At 36.5% G+C, this 14,705-nt stretch overlaps 1 protein-coding gene across 6 annotated transcripts in view; it reads left to right on the forward strand.

The window, feature by feature from the left end:
* The window catches only part of LOC149905676 (rho GTPase-activating protein 23-like), a 311,247-nt gene that overhangs the window by 234,463 nt on the left and 62,079 nt on the right, over window positions 1-14,705 (forward strand). For 4 of the 6 annotated variants that reach the window (XM_090105041.1, XM_090105038.1, XM_090105040.1 and 1 more), the window contains 12 exons: window positions 5,549-5,725; window positions 6,276-6,539; window positions 6,841-7,088; window positions 7,445-7,990; window positions 8,184-8,398; window positions 10,090-10,194; window positions 10,608-10,688; window positions 11,476-11,649; window positions 12,073-12,126; window positions 12,279-12,387; window positions 13,606-13,705; window positions 14,033-14,116. In XM_090105041.1, the coding sequence (XP_089961167.1) occupies window positions 5,549-5,725; window positions 6,276-6,539; window positions 6,841-7,088; window positions 7,445-7,990; window positions 8,184-8,398; window positions 10,090-10,194; window positions 10,608-10,688; window positions 11,476-11,649; window positions 12,073-12,126; window positions 12,279-12,387; window positions 13,606-13,705; window positions 14,033-14,116 (2,157 nt within the window). The remainder of the gene's footprint in view (window positions 1-5,548; window positions 5,726-6,275; window positions 6,540-6,840; window positions 7,089-7,444; window positions 7,991-8,183; window positions 8,399-10,089; window positions 10,195-10,607; window positions 10,689-11,475; window positions 11,650-12,072; window positions 12,127-12,278; window positions 12,388-13,605; window positions 13,706-14,032; window positions 14,117-14,705) is intronic. The other 2 variants (XM_090105039.1, XM_090105043.1) reach the window with 2 other exon arrangements.

A 14,705-nucleotide genomic window follows, 5' to 3' on the forward strand; every position in this document is an offset into this window, starting at 1 on the left:
TGCACATATTGTGTCCATACAATAGAATGGTTCAAAACGCCGAACAATATCACTGTAATGATTTTCACTGCGCAGGCTTCTGCTATAAGCTATAATGTGATTAAATAAGTCAGAAACCGTACAATACATGAGTTCAAGTGACGGTTGTACAAGTTTAATGTCATCAGCGTAATTACTGCGAGCGAATATGTCTCGTGTTACACATGTCGCAGAGGATAGAATCGCGTGTGCAGTTGCATGTAATCCGATTGTTTAGTTACAACAGTGTACTTGTAAATTGCCAGCTTAACTTTTAAAATATCACGTTTCACGATAAAGTTCGAGTTAAACGTGACATCGGAGACAATTTTAATGCAGGAGCTCTTTATTTCTCGAGGCTTTAGTTTAAATATCTATTTATTGAGTATCTACGTAATTGGCTTTACTTTCCTTTTGAAAAACATCGCAATTTAAATGTGCAGGTTATCAGAAGAACATAAAGATTACTTTTGCAACTCTAGCTTCAAATATGCTTATATAGACTGCTTGAATTATAACTGTTTAACATGGTTTAAAAAAATGCATAATGCAGTTTAATAGAACATACAATTCATATAATAAGTCAACTGATGTGTAAATTTCATACGTGCTTTTTAACTATAACAAGTAATAGTTAAAAACCTACTTTTCCGATTATTCTGAAACTTGTTATTAACGAAATGTAATATCTATACACTCGTTATTATTAAAAATAGCAACATGTACATAAAAGACTGCACTCATCAAGTGATATGTTGATGACAAACAAAGAATGCGTTATTTACAGGCAATTAAAATTATCATTCAATTAGAAAAAGTGAGGACATTAAATAAATTTTATGTGCACATACATTCTACTTGTAATTAATCAGAATCAGACGCGTTTAATGATCTCCAATGATGTTTTATTGATTGCTTCATTAGCTTGTTGTGTAAATATAATTCCTTTGTTGTCACGTCTTGTGTGATAAGACTTATAATATGAAATTGATATAAGACAATTCGTTATTGTTTATGCTTATAAAACAATGTTATAACAGAACCTTATATTGATTGTAATAACTGTTATTATAAGATGGCGTAAATTTTAAAGTTCATTTCTGTATAGTTAATAGAAAATAGATACGTTAATTATTAAAGGGTTGTTTTAAAAGTATAGGTACCAATAATTTTATGTCAACATCACCAAACTAACTTTCTCTACCAATTAATGCCATTTTCCATCAAGTCTATAAAACCTTTGTTAATTATTTCTCGGAAAACCATCAATAAAGTAGCTTAACGATACACCGATAATGTTGTTTATTTATTTACAAATCGGCGCACAATAATAAAATGTTTAAATTAGCAGTTAAACCGTTTCAAGCACTTTCCGTCCCAGTTCAATTAAATGATAACATCTGTCGGATCCCATTAACGGTGTTACAGAGAAATGTTCAGGCTTGGAAATTGACGAGAAACTAGATATTGAGTTTGGCGTTGTGTAGGTATGCTATGTGTACTGGTGTGGAGCTAGGCTACAAAGGGAAATATACTCTCTTACTTCCTAGTAATATTATAAACGCGAAAGTTTTTCATAATGTAAGCATGTTTGAACTCTCTTTCAAAATTTGGTACAGAAATGGATTAGTCGGGATAGATAGATTATTTTTTAAATGGGTACCGCGCGTGTGAAGCCTTGGGATTCGACTTGAACGACAGTATGACTTTTTATAGTCACACTTCTCATCAATTATTACTAACGTCGTATCTTTTTGTTTATGACCCAACGATATGATATCATTTGATTACTTTGCAAAATGTATTTTCATTTTTATTTCAGAGTAATAAATAATGGTATACCTATTATGACATTTGCAATACCCTAAGTAAAAACTTTTATTCAACTGAATGAAAAAGATCGTAACAAGCTAGAGTCGAAATACTTTCAAGCCCATCATAAAAATAAAGAATCTTTCACTACATAATATATTTAATCCATTATACATGGCTACAAAATAAACATCTATTACAAAATACAGTATGCAAGCTTACGATTGCGCCCGTAACCTCAGCATTTATTTGTGTTTATATTCGCAACTGAACATAAAGCGAAGGTCGGGAGGGCCATAAATTCCTTTTTTATGTCGGGTTAGTCACCTTACGAGTCTCCTGGGCACGAGGGAACCTGCAGTGACCTTGCTCTTTTGTGAGAGCTTCGATAGATAAACATCTTGATGTGAAATGAAAAGCATACCTACTCTACATTATTGTGTTTGTGTCTGCAAAAGATATTTAATTATTAATTGAAATTTTTTGTATTCGTATATGGTATTATTTTGCGCTTTTCATGAATTTTAAGTCAAATTTTAATAGTACTTTAGTAATTTCATGATGGATGGTTAAAGATGGCTTTTAATATAAAGATTAACATGTCATATTTTACCAATTTAACAGTAGATAAGTTTCAGACAGTTTTCCACGGTTTATAACCTGCGGATTCTCCTGTATTACATCGCTAATATTATTGCGAACAACACATATAAGATTGTCATTTAAATCATCCTTTATCACCAAGCTGTGAATCTTGTATTTTCATCAAGTATGTAACTCATGTAGACATAATAGCATTAACTATAAACTCGAATGAACACCTCGCTTATAAATCTTCAATAAAGAACGTGATAATAATTTCTAAATATACATATTAAACTTTATGCTTATTTGCTGTTAATTGCTTACTTCATCTTTAGATTTACGGCCACTATAGTCAAGTAATCCGAACATACTGTTAGTTGTAAATATTACTGCAATACATCGATGAAGCTGTTAGCAAATTACCCACCTGACTTCAGGAGGCTGCCTATATTATATTTCTCTTACGGAATTCTCAACTTTATCAACGGGAAAATGTTACTCGGTGGGGGATTTTTTGCGTGCTCATGAAATTAGATGACTTCTGGCTAATGGTTTGACCCAACGCGTAAATATCGGCTCCCGTCGGCTGAAATGATTAATGTGAACCAGAATGGGCCGAGTAATTGGTACTAAAGGCAACATGGAACTTAAAATCTATTGAATTGATTATTTGTAAGAGCCAGTTTGTAGGAATACGCCTGGAAATAGTTTTCAATTTATTTTGTTATATCTAACAAATCGTGTTCTTAAAACGCCGTGACTGGCTTTCTTCCTTACTTTGTGCTGGTTAAACTTGTCCTGCGACGAAATAATTATACAATCTGCTCAGAAAATTTAGATAACGGGTCACAGCATGTGACTAAGTAATAAAATCTTTAAGGCTTGAATCGGGTAGAGTTCCCTTTTAATACCGAAAATTAACTCTAGTTATAACCGTTTTTCTTCTTAGATACTTAATGTACATATCTAAAAAAAATGTATATTAAAGTTTTGAATATGATAAAGGGCATGGTTGTTTTAATTTGTTTATTTTACAATCAGGTTTTTTGGAAAAAAATCATGAACTGAGGTCGATTTTTGGACTTTAAACCAAAACGCTAAGTCAATATAACATCAATTATTGTAGTGTTTTTACAGTGTGTTTATCAAATTGAAACACAGGGCATGGTTGTTTTAAATTTTGATTCCATATCCAAATATCTTTTTAATAATTTTTATACGTACTTTTACTACGGTAAATTCCGCGGTCGTCTCCCGATCCCGCCTTGTAAATCGTCGTCAAGGTCGCTAGCCCCTATTAAAGCCTTAACACACCAGAAAATTACTTAATGAGAAGGTCAAATATTTTGTTTTTAATTTATTATTTGGTACAGAAAAGCGATTATTTTTGAATGCTTAGTTGAAATTTTGTATTTTTATCCTTCCTAAATGTACCCTTTTAATCAGCTCAAATATACTTGTGTCCTTGGTACTTGAAGATATATAACATTAAAAATATACAAGCGTTTTATCGAAAAACGGGCAAAAAAGGATACTTTTCCAGTTACACAGGAGCCGGTAACCGATCCTTAAGTTAAAGGGTAATTTCAAGCCCTACAAGGACGGAAGGGAACGTGGACGGAATCTGGACGCAGCTGCTTGTATTAATCTCAGTAATGCGATATTGAGTGTAGGGCTTCTCCTGTTCTGTCTGACTGTGATACTATTTGTGTGAAAATGACAGAACATTTTGATATATATTCAGAAGAAAAACGTTCGGGAAAATATTTTTAAAACACATTGTGAGTGTCGCTCAGGAATAGTATAGATTTCTTCTGGTGAAATAATTAGCAAAAGGGATAAAGCCGTTTTTGAGTCTATGCATTGCAAACTTACGAAAAGAATAGTTAATTAAATATACCGTAATTAAGCTTCTCGATCTTAGTTACTACAATCCTTCCAATATCCCCAATCAATATCTCTCAAATAAATGGCGTAAAAAAGTACTAAAACAATCAAAGCATTAATAACCAGTATACATTTCATAAGATTTACCCGCAAATATCAATAATCCCAAGTCCGCTTATTGAAACACAGGTCTGGTTTAAGTCTTAGAATTATTTTTAATAACAAGTTTCAAGCAGCGATTATCTTGAACTAATGTATCCGCTCCACGTATAGATGATGTTGGGTTTGTAATAATTTACCTCTAACTATTTACACGTCGTCTCTAGTTAACCAACGCAAAGATATTCATCTCCTATTCATTATTTATAAAATTATAAATATTACATTGTAATGCACGAACAGGTTTTACTTCGAAACTTGACGAGTGCGATTTTTAAATGACCAAAAACTTAGGAAATAAAACCACTTAGAATGAAACATTATCTTCAATACTTTGACCTCATTACTACAAGGAAACTGTTACATAATTAATTTGTTTGACTGTTTGATTACATAGAAATTATGAAACTAATACCGTAAACGCGTTATCTTTTAAAGACTTTAAGTGAATATTATCGCAAATATTATTTACCAATAATTGTGAAATTATCGCATTGGTTAAATGAATGTTACGTATGTTGGAAATTATATGCGATACTCAGACTAGTTTAACTAGATGCAAATGTCCAGTTCGCATTAGTTATTATTGTAAATGTTTAAATCAATTTTTATTGGTCGCCGTCCAGGCATCTGCGTATTGCCACCTGCTTCGACGTTCTATGTTCATCATTTTATTGATCGTCATTTGAAATCGTAGCTCGTTAGTTTATAGCGTTTATGAATTGTTAATTATTATTCAATATGGCTATAATAATTTCGAAATGGCTACGGAGAAAGATATTAAGTCGTTATGATTGCCGATATTATAGGCACAGACTCTCTAATGAATACTAAAGACTCCTTACGAACACGTACGTATATAAACAGCTGATAGTGTTCTGTGATTGACGTCGCATACGTAATAACTATAATATGTACCAGATAATCCCGCGCAAATAAGCAATTATGTGGGTATTTTTTATCAAAACACGTTACTGATAAGGTTTCGCATATAGGTGATCTATCTTTATAGTGTAGGATGTACGACTGAAGTGCTTAAAACAGTGAATTTATTTGAAAATTGAAATGTATTGTTATTTATTTGCAGCCCCCAACGTTAGTGCAAGCTCCGCCGGTGGCGCTCCCCCCGCAGGCGTCCGCCCCCGCGCCCACCTCCCCGCACTGCTCCGCGCCGCGCACCATCGTCATCCAACGGCCGGACGCCAGGCACGGCTTTGGCTTCACCCTTAGGCATCTTGTTGTTTACCCACCGGACTCTTTACAAGTGAGTGTCAGTGTCGTATGTAATTGTTTTTCATAATAATTGATGCGATAGTTTTTGAAATGTAATATGGATAATGCTTCTTCATATGCAGTTTCTGCAATCTGCGATAACTCGAGAAACGACAATGACTGATAACAAAGAGGAAATTTAAACAATTTATAGCCATAAGCTAATAATGAAACTAATGATTCTAGTGATGATCTCACATGTTAAAAAAACAGTCATAAGCAACGATTTACTACTAAGTAGTAAACATATAATATATGAAATCATTAACCAGGCTGAAGATATAGAAAAAATATCAATTAAAAGAGCCAATGAATACATACTACATATATATAAACATCATTTGCAAAACGTAGCATGGAATGTACCTTTATATTATTATATGGATTTTAATTTAGATATTAATTTATATTGCTGCTATATTTTAATAGGATAGTGCGTAAATATAGAGCTACTGACAGTGCTAGAGCACATTTATACACTTTCCATTGCGATTTTTTAATTTGCGATTGAAACCAATGTAAAATCGCATTGCAATTTGCAGGAGCTATACGAGGATGCGCGCCACCTGGCCGTGGGCGCGGTGGGCGCGCCAATGGACACGATCTTCGTGAGGTCGGTGCGGCCGGGCGGGCCGGCAGCACTCGCGGGCCTGCGGGCCGGCGACCGCGTCCTCGCCGTCAACGGGGAGCCCGTGGCGTGCGGCCGCGCGCGGGCGCCCTACGCCCGCGTCGTGCAGCTCGCGCAGCGGGAGCCCCGCGTGCTGAGGCTCACCGTGGTGCCGAGGGACCACGATCTGCTGCAGAGGGTGAGCTTGATGCAAATGCTAAGAATAGGGAATACGTTGAAAGACCATAGACGTTAAGAATACATAGGTATTATAGAATTCAAATGATATAGCTATCATAAGCTCGTCATGTAACTTAGTCAGGTAAAAGCTTTTTAAACAATCAGTATGTACATAAACAATTTCAAAATATCCTGTATTTAAATAATTTTAGAGATTTTATCTCCTCTGCTATTATTTACACAATAGCAGTGCACACACAAGTGCACTAACATCACATCAAACTTTCCTGAAGACAACACTAACTTCCCACAATTTTCAGTATTTCAGCGAAGCAGCGTACAACCCAGAAACGAACCAGCGACCAATAGACATGCCGGCTCCGATGACAGAGCACGAGTCGCGGCTGTTCGACGCGTACCGGCGGCCGCGCGCCAGCCTGCCCGCGCTGGCCGGCCCGCAAGCCCCCGCGCGGCACCGCGAGGACCCGGAGTACGCGACCGTCGCGCCCGCAACGCCGAGGTTCGACGCACGGCTTGCGAACGCGCCGCATTATATTATACATGATGGGTGAGTACATTGATTTTAGTGCAATAATTTCGAATATTATATTAATGTTATATGCATTATAATTTATAAAGTAAGAGGAATAATAAAAATGTAACTATATTTATTTTCGTGAGCTTTCAAGAAAGAAAAAGCTTCAACATAAAATTAAGTAAACTTTGGTTATAGAAAAAGCTTCGGTTTGGTAATAAAAAAAGCTTCAAATAATAGATACAAATATAAATTTGTACCTATTACTTAAAGCTTTTTCTTTACTGTATTACTAAAGCTCGTTTCACTTGTGTTATATTGATTCATATGACAATTTGTAATAATCATAAAATATAACATTGAAATAACATACATAATTATATTTCCAGCAGGCGGGAATCCGACATATCACTGCCATCATCAGCAACGGAGAGCAAAGACAGTCTCGGCTCATTCGATTCGAACTCAACGCTCACGGGCCGAGAACTGGACGACTCGATAATCCTCTCCCGAATACGAAAGAGCCTCGAACAAAAGGAGGCTTTCCTCAGACGTCCAAGCCAACCCACGGGATGGGTGACCCCGGACGCGCCGCCACCGATCAAACAGAAGGAGTTTTACGCTCGACCGCAGAAACTTCAAAAGCCGGCTTGGCCACCTCCCCCCTCCTCCCCACCGCTCGCTGCCTCACCCCCGCCGCAACACCACGAAAGAAAAGAAGAATGCGCCACAAGTGTCGATAGTGGCACCTACAGTGGCTATGGGGAGGTGAACGGCAATAATGAAAAGAAAATTAAACAGGACAGAAGCCAGTTCGTGGCCACGTTGTCGAAGATACAAGAAACGGCGCCAAGTATTCAGAGCAATAATGTGGGGACAGTCAGTAATGGAACGAATGGTGACAACAAAGATGACTCGAATAACCAAGATAATAGGTAAGATTAGAGAATAGAGAATACACACTAATATTCACAAGTTAACTGTTGAAATGTTCACTTTAAATATTTAAAATTTTCCCAAAATTTATGTGCCCAAATTACACAGTCCACACTTTGAACTCACATCACACATTAAAATCCGCATACTAAGCCAAATTCAATCTTCTAAATATCTTTCTTCCACCACCAGATACCCAGTACCTGAACTACAGCTAGTAACAGCGCGGACCCGGCAGCTGGAAGAAGCGCGCGGTGTGGGCGAGAAGCGCACAGAAGTGGCCCGCAGTGAGCTGGCGCGGCTGTCGGCCACGCGGCTCGAGCCCAGCGTGGCGCTGCGCCGCAAGGAGTTCGAGACGCGCGCCGGCCGCAGGGAGGCGCGCTCGCTCGACGTGCAACCGCAACAAGGTACACTGTTAGATTAGTTAGTAGTTAGATTTAAATTTATAAAGAATAGAAAAAATTCGATCACGAGGCGGGACTCGAACCCGCATCCTTTCGCGCTATTCCGGGGCGGCTTAGACACATAAAACTGAAAGAATATAATAAATTCGATTGCTCTGGCGGGTCACGAGTGACTGAGTTGGTCAGGCATCCGCCCCGGAATGGCGCGAAAGGATGCGGGTTCGAGTCCCGCCTCGTGATCGATTTTTTTCTATTCTTTATAAATTTATATTTATAAAGCATTTGAATGCCATAAAACCAAAATATCAATTTCAAGTAGTTAGATTACTAGCTGTCACCTGTAACTTCGTGGTTAAAACAAGGTAAGAAGTAGAGAGAAACGAAAGAAGTAGCGAGCAGAAGAATACAGCTACCGTAGAAAACCCGCGCCGCGGAGAGCCGTGGAACGTGCTGTGTGGTTCGTCGCCGCAAGGCTTTCGTTCTAGTTATAACAATAAACCAGATGTTTTATGTATGATTATTTTTAAAGATGCCTTAAAGTTTTGTGCTTACATAGTAATATAAAAATAATTTGGAAAATCCAAAAGTGCACGCCTCATAATTTTTTTTTAATAAATATTTATTAATTATTATTTTTGTTTATTTAATAACAATTAAACCACATCGAATCAGACCCTGAAAAATGAAAGGGTTCTATTCCTGAGCATACTCAAGCGTAAGAGAAAAAAAAAGACTCGATTAGTAAAGTATTTCGGTCGCTATCGTGTTAACAAGAAAAAGGATCCGCACATACAGACACACGGACGTCCAAGACAGAACTTTTTTAAACTGTTTTTTAACTAGTTTAAATAACAATAAAAACCGGCCAAGTGCGAGTCGGGCTCGCGCACAAAGGGTTCCGTAGCAGCAAATATAATAAATTACAGTTAAATCAACCTATCTCAAAAACTATAAGAGATACTTTGATCAAACCAAAAATCGTTGAAAGAGTTAATTAGCATGCATCACCTCTATTTTTTTTAGAATTTTATACCCCGTAGTTATAAAAATAGAGGGGGGGGGACATACTTTTTACGACTTTGAGAGCTGATATCTCAAAAACCGTTCACTTTAAGAAAAATGTTTTTTAGAAAACTTTATATCATTTTAAAAGACCTTTCCATTGATACCCCACACGGGTATGTACATCGAAAAAAAAAATTTCATCCCTCAGTTACATGTATGGGGGGCCCCACCCCCAATTCTTTTTTTTACTATTTAGTGTCATATTTTTGTAGCGGTTCATACAACACATATTCCCATCAAATTTCATCACTGTAGTACTTATAGTTTCCGAGTAAATCGGCTGTGACAGACGGACAGACGGACAGACGGACAGACGGACATGACGAAACTATAAGGGTTCCGTTTTTGCCATTTTGGCTACGGAACCCTAAAAATGACATCAAAAATATCATGAACGTTAAAAATAGTGTTTTTTCTTAATATGTGTGTGTATGTATTATCTTACAAGTGCAATGTATGATACATAAAGACATTTTAAGTTTGAAAAATCAGATGTTTTGCGCGAAGTGACAGTAGTACCCACCTCAACGCATCGCTTATGAGGCGTGCAATAGACCAGTTTAATATGTACCCTCAAACTTGCCAATTCCTGATCACTTGATAAAGTTTAACATATTATTTGTTGTCAGATCTAGATCACGAGCCGCCCCTGGGCGGCAGCTTATCCGGCAACCAGCTAATGATCACCGGCAGCAAACACCTGCATTGTCCGCCTCCCGATGGATATGTGCCCGGTTAGTATACTCGTTTTAAATAACACCTAAGTTAATAAGTTTTCGCAAATAGATCCTTGGAAGATAATTCGCGAAAATACTGACCCTGTATTATAGGTGAATACATTTGCTTTGAAGTTAAAAATGTAGTTGGATGTCATAAAAATGTAATACTGGATGGTACAAGTATGTAGACTTAAAAATTAAGAAATAAAAATATTTACTTTAATGCTGGTCACAACGCTAGTTCGCACAAATCAGCGAGCACATGCACAAACTAACGTTTAGTTGTGAAGTTTGCAGTTCGCACAAATTTCATTTGAAACATCATACAGTTGTACAAATATTCATACAATATAAATTAGTGTTGTGTGGATTGATTGTATTGTGGTATTCTTTGTATTTTTGTATTATACTCCTTTTTTTTATTTTAGAAACGGAAAAGGTTCAAATGCGAACAAGGTCGAATAGTACCGGCAGTGAAGGATTACCTATTAGAAGACATCATGCCACAGGTAAATAATGCACTGCTTAAATTTATCACCAAAAAAGGAATGAATTTGACATGCGCATATAAGGTGGATGTACCACGCAGCTGGTTTCGGAATATATATATATATATTTATTTTAGACCAATAGGAATCAAGCTTTGCTACCTTATACACGATATGATTGGTCGATTTTCAGTTGGGTTGCGCGTGATTTGTAATAACGCCATCTATTGGTGCACAGCTGCTATTGCCCATTAAGTTGCGCTTGCTGCATTTGCAAAGCTGTTCAGTTATTTACTATTTAGTTATTCATTTATTTTACAAAGTAGGACTAAATTTGAAGACTATAATTTAATTATTATTTCGTAATTATATGTAGGATTTTGTTTGTTTTAACTACACATTAGAATCCGTAATAACATTTATTTTATTTGTTAGTACTTTATTTTTTGTTTCTTCGTGTAACTGTAGGTCGTTAGATATGTTCTAACAATAATTGTTGTGTGTTTTGATACATCCATACATCAATGCAATTAATATAGAACCATTATCAATTATTATTTTCTATTTCCTATCAACATACTATCATCAAACTCAATTTTTTGCAATGATATTATACAGTTTCTATTGACACATCACAAAAGAAAAAGGCATTTCTATTATTTAATATAGTTTATTGCGCACGAAAAGCCTATGAACCTGTGTTCTTATACAATATTCCAACAATAATACAACTCCCTCGATACCTCGACATAATGATCAAAACCGTACCGCTAACACGCGCGCACCTAACACTATATTCCGCCCCAAGATGGCAGTCACGCGAAGCGACGTATGGGGCTGAACAGAGAGCAAATGGAGGCGATGAATCGCGTGTCGCTAGGGCGGGACGAGGGGCCGCAGAGACCCACGCAGCTGAGCCTGGCCCCCTCGCCCCCCGCGTCCGGCTCGCCCTCGCCCACGCCAAGCACGCCCGCCGACTCAGGTCCAACTCACTGCGAGCCCCCCCAGCGCTTCCTGCCCACTGCCCACGCCCACGCCCGATGCATGACGCTTTAACCTTCATGGAATGGGAATTTCTTAAAAAAAACTGATAGAGATGTACGAGACACGATTGTCTTGAATAACTTGTTATTGTTTCGCATCTCATTAATCTTAATCATTTCTTACTTCCTAATAAAGTAATTGACATTACACTATCTTTCCTGACTTTGTATGATCTTCTTTCCAACTTCTTCATATTTCACATGCATGACTCCCGCGCAAAAGGGGGGGTTGTCTCTAACGTAACGCCGGCCACTAACTGAATGCGATGCTTCTCGGTGTGCTACTAATGCAAACTAACTCCGTGCATCGGTGTCTGATATAATGTGTCTAATTGAGCAATTACATGGTATTCTCTGTACAGGTTTTGCTGATGATCTCGTCACGAGACGACAAAAGAAGGATGCACAATTAGGAGGTAGGAAATTTATAGATTATTATGTCAATTTATCATTGTAAAAAAATTGTTTAAATTATTTTTACTATTCCTTAAGAGTTTCCCTAATGCGGGAAAATCATTTGCGTAGAAATAAATGATTGTTTTATTAAATCCGTAATCTTTTTTTGCAGAAGAAGAACGCGCTATGCGAAGAGTTTCTTACTTAAAAGCAACATGGGGTGATCGGTTGCACTTAGACAGTGATGTTGAGCCAGAAATCGACCACCACGCCTTACGAAGGTATGATCTAACACTCATACAGTTTCATTTACGTACTTGCGTAACAACAAATGCCATTGAATCTTATACAGGGATATATTATGTGATATTGTCAAGTATATGGCATTTGTGGGTATATTAGAAATGGTAACTGCATTTTTGGGAGTGATTTTATTTAACACAATTACATTTATTAAATTTTCGTAATGAGATGTCAGATGATTTATTGTTACATTGATTCACTTACCCTGTAAAAAGCTGAATACTATACACCAAAAATACTCTTTTATTAAAAACAAACACTTCTACAAAAAATTACTCTTGCAAATGTATCATTACCTGCTACTATTCTGTTTTATCCTTTTCATTTCCCTAGTAGTTCTATTGTAGTTAATTTTCTGTTAAAATTTCTGTTTAAAAGTTAACACGACTAGAACCCAGTAGTTGTGACGCACCTTGGTCATAAGATATACTCAGAGTAGATAGACATAATCATGATTCCCTTTATGTTTAGCGGTGAATAACTGTTTTTTGAACTGTAATAACCGTCAGGATATATGTTGGGTTTATCATTTGTACAAAAACGCAGTGCTTACCGCAAGTGGCGCCCCCCTCGGTTCGCCGACGACATAACTCCGCTGCTGCGGATATTCGACCCGCACGCGACCCCCCCCACTCGGTACGTCGCATGACGTCGCGGTTACGCAACCTGCCGTTAGATGGCGCTTATACAAATGTGTGTTTTAGATCAATAGATGGCGCTGAAATCAATATCAATTTTTGCGACAAATTGAGCTTTCATAGATTCTCGTCGAACTAACTTCATCAAGCATACTCGATTGAGATATCGCCTCCGCTTTCGTCATCGGATAGTCCGTTCATATTGTACATATTTTAAGATAAGCATAGCTCGTTATATGTAGGCCGCAAAGGAATGTCTTTGAATCTTCGTGTGCATGACAATCCCGAAATACATTGCATGCTGAGTTTTAGATGTTTGCTAAATAAACATTCGGTGTTGTAAAGGCATGTTGTTTTGGTTTTCTTGGATATTCTTTGTTATAAATCTGTAAAAGACACCGCATATATATTATAACTCATCATCTGAGCAGTACATAATATTGCAGTGTCAGTACATTCTACAACAAATTGAAGAAATTTCATTATTGTTCTATGTAAATCATATGTTTCTTAGTATTTTCTATTTATCAGTAAGATAATTTGCATTTATATTAATAGTTCGGAGAAGAAAGACCAAGAGGCGTCAGACAATGTAGAGGCCTTAGAGGGAGATGTGCAAGGCAACGTGCAAATAAAGATGGTGGTTAGTAATGGAAAGGTAAGCATATTTTACTAAAAAAAAAAAAATTATATTTTATACTATAATGCTAATTTATTTTTTATAAGTAACAAATATAATTGAGGAATGTATGAAAAATATGTGATAATAAAAATTAAATACTAGGTTGGTCGTATAAAAAGTGGCAATATAGGATATTTTTAATTTAAAAAAAAAAACTTTGAACGGTAAAATGATCCTATATGTACCAGAATGTTGAATGTAGTTTAAACTGACGAGTGCTTCAACTTTGTGTGCCTAAATAATCTATTTTTTGCAAATAGTATTTATATCATGGTAATAAATAATATATTAATTTGTTTGTAGCGTGCCAGCGATAGATCGTGGAAGCAAGTCTGGGCGGTGCTGCACGGGACCAAGCTGTACCTGTACCGGCACAATCCTACTCAGGTAGGTTTTTAATATAAATAAATGTGTAAAATGTGGAGCAGAAAGCGCGGGAAATAAGATATTTTGCGATATTTTTATGTAATTTAGTTATAAATTAATTAAGTCTACAGCTAAATGGCTATTGCCATTGAGCCCCTATACTACATATTTTAAACTTACATATATTATACTTTAAAAGTTATGTATAGTTTGTATATATAATATTATACGGACATTTATATTTAAAAGTGTAGAATGTACACAAAAAATTGCGTGTCAATCAACACCGCACTTTTTAAAGTTGTTTGAAATGTAAAATTAATTGTCTGGGCTGTTTGGTCTTCCACAATTGAGATATATTTTTTGAATAATGAGGAATTCATGTTTTCACATTCTTGCTCCACTAAAAGCGGTGACGAAGCATGTTTTCACCACACATTTCTAGACACGTGGTGTCCTAAATCATATAGTATAGAAGTATAGCTCATGTATACAGAACGTGAACAAACTTCCTTTGAACTATGTACATAGTACATACATAGTACATATGTGTACATAATATGTACACAAGGCAGTGGACAAATATTTTTCGCGTAGATATTAATGGAAT

Source organism: Colias eurytheme, chromosome 9, assembly GCF_061535395.1.
Source record: "Colias eurytheme isolate Ceu_HAF_F1 chromosome 9, ilColEury1 Martin Lab GWU primary, whole genome shotgun sequence".
In the NCBI taxonomy this organism is placed as follows: domain Eukaryota; kingdom Metazoa; phylum Arthropoda; class Insecta; order Lepidoptera; family Pieridae; genus Colias; species Colias eurytheme.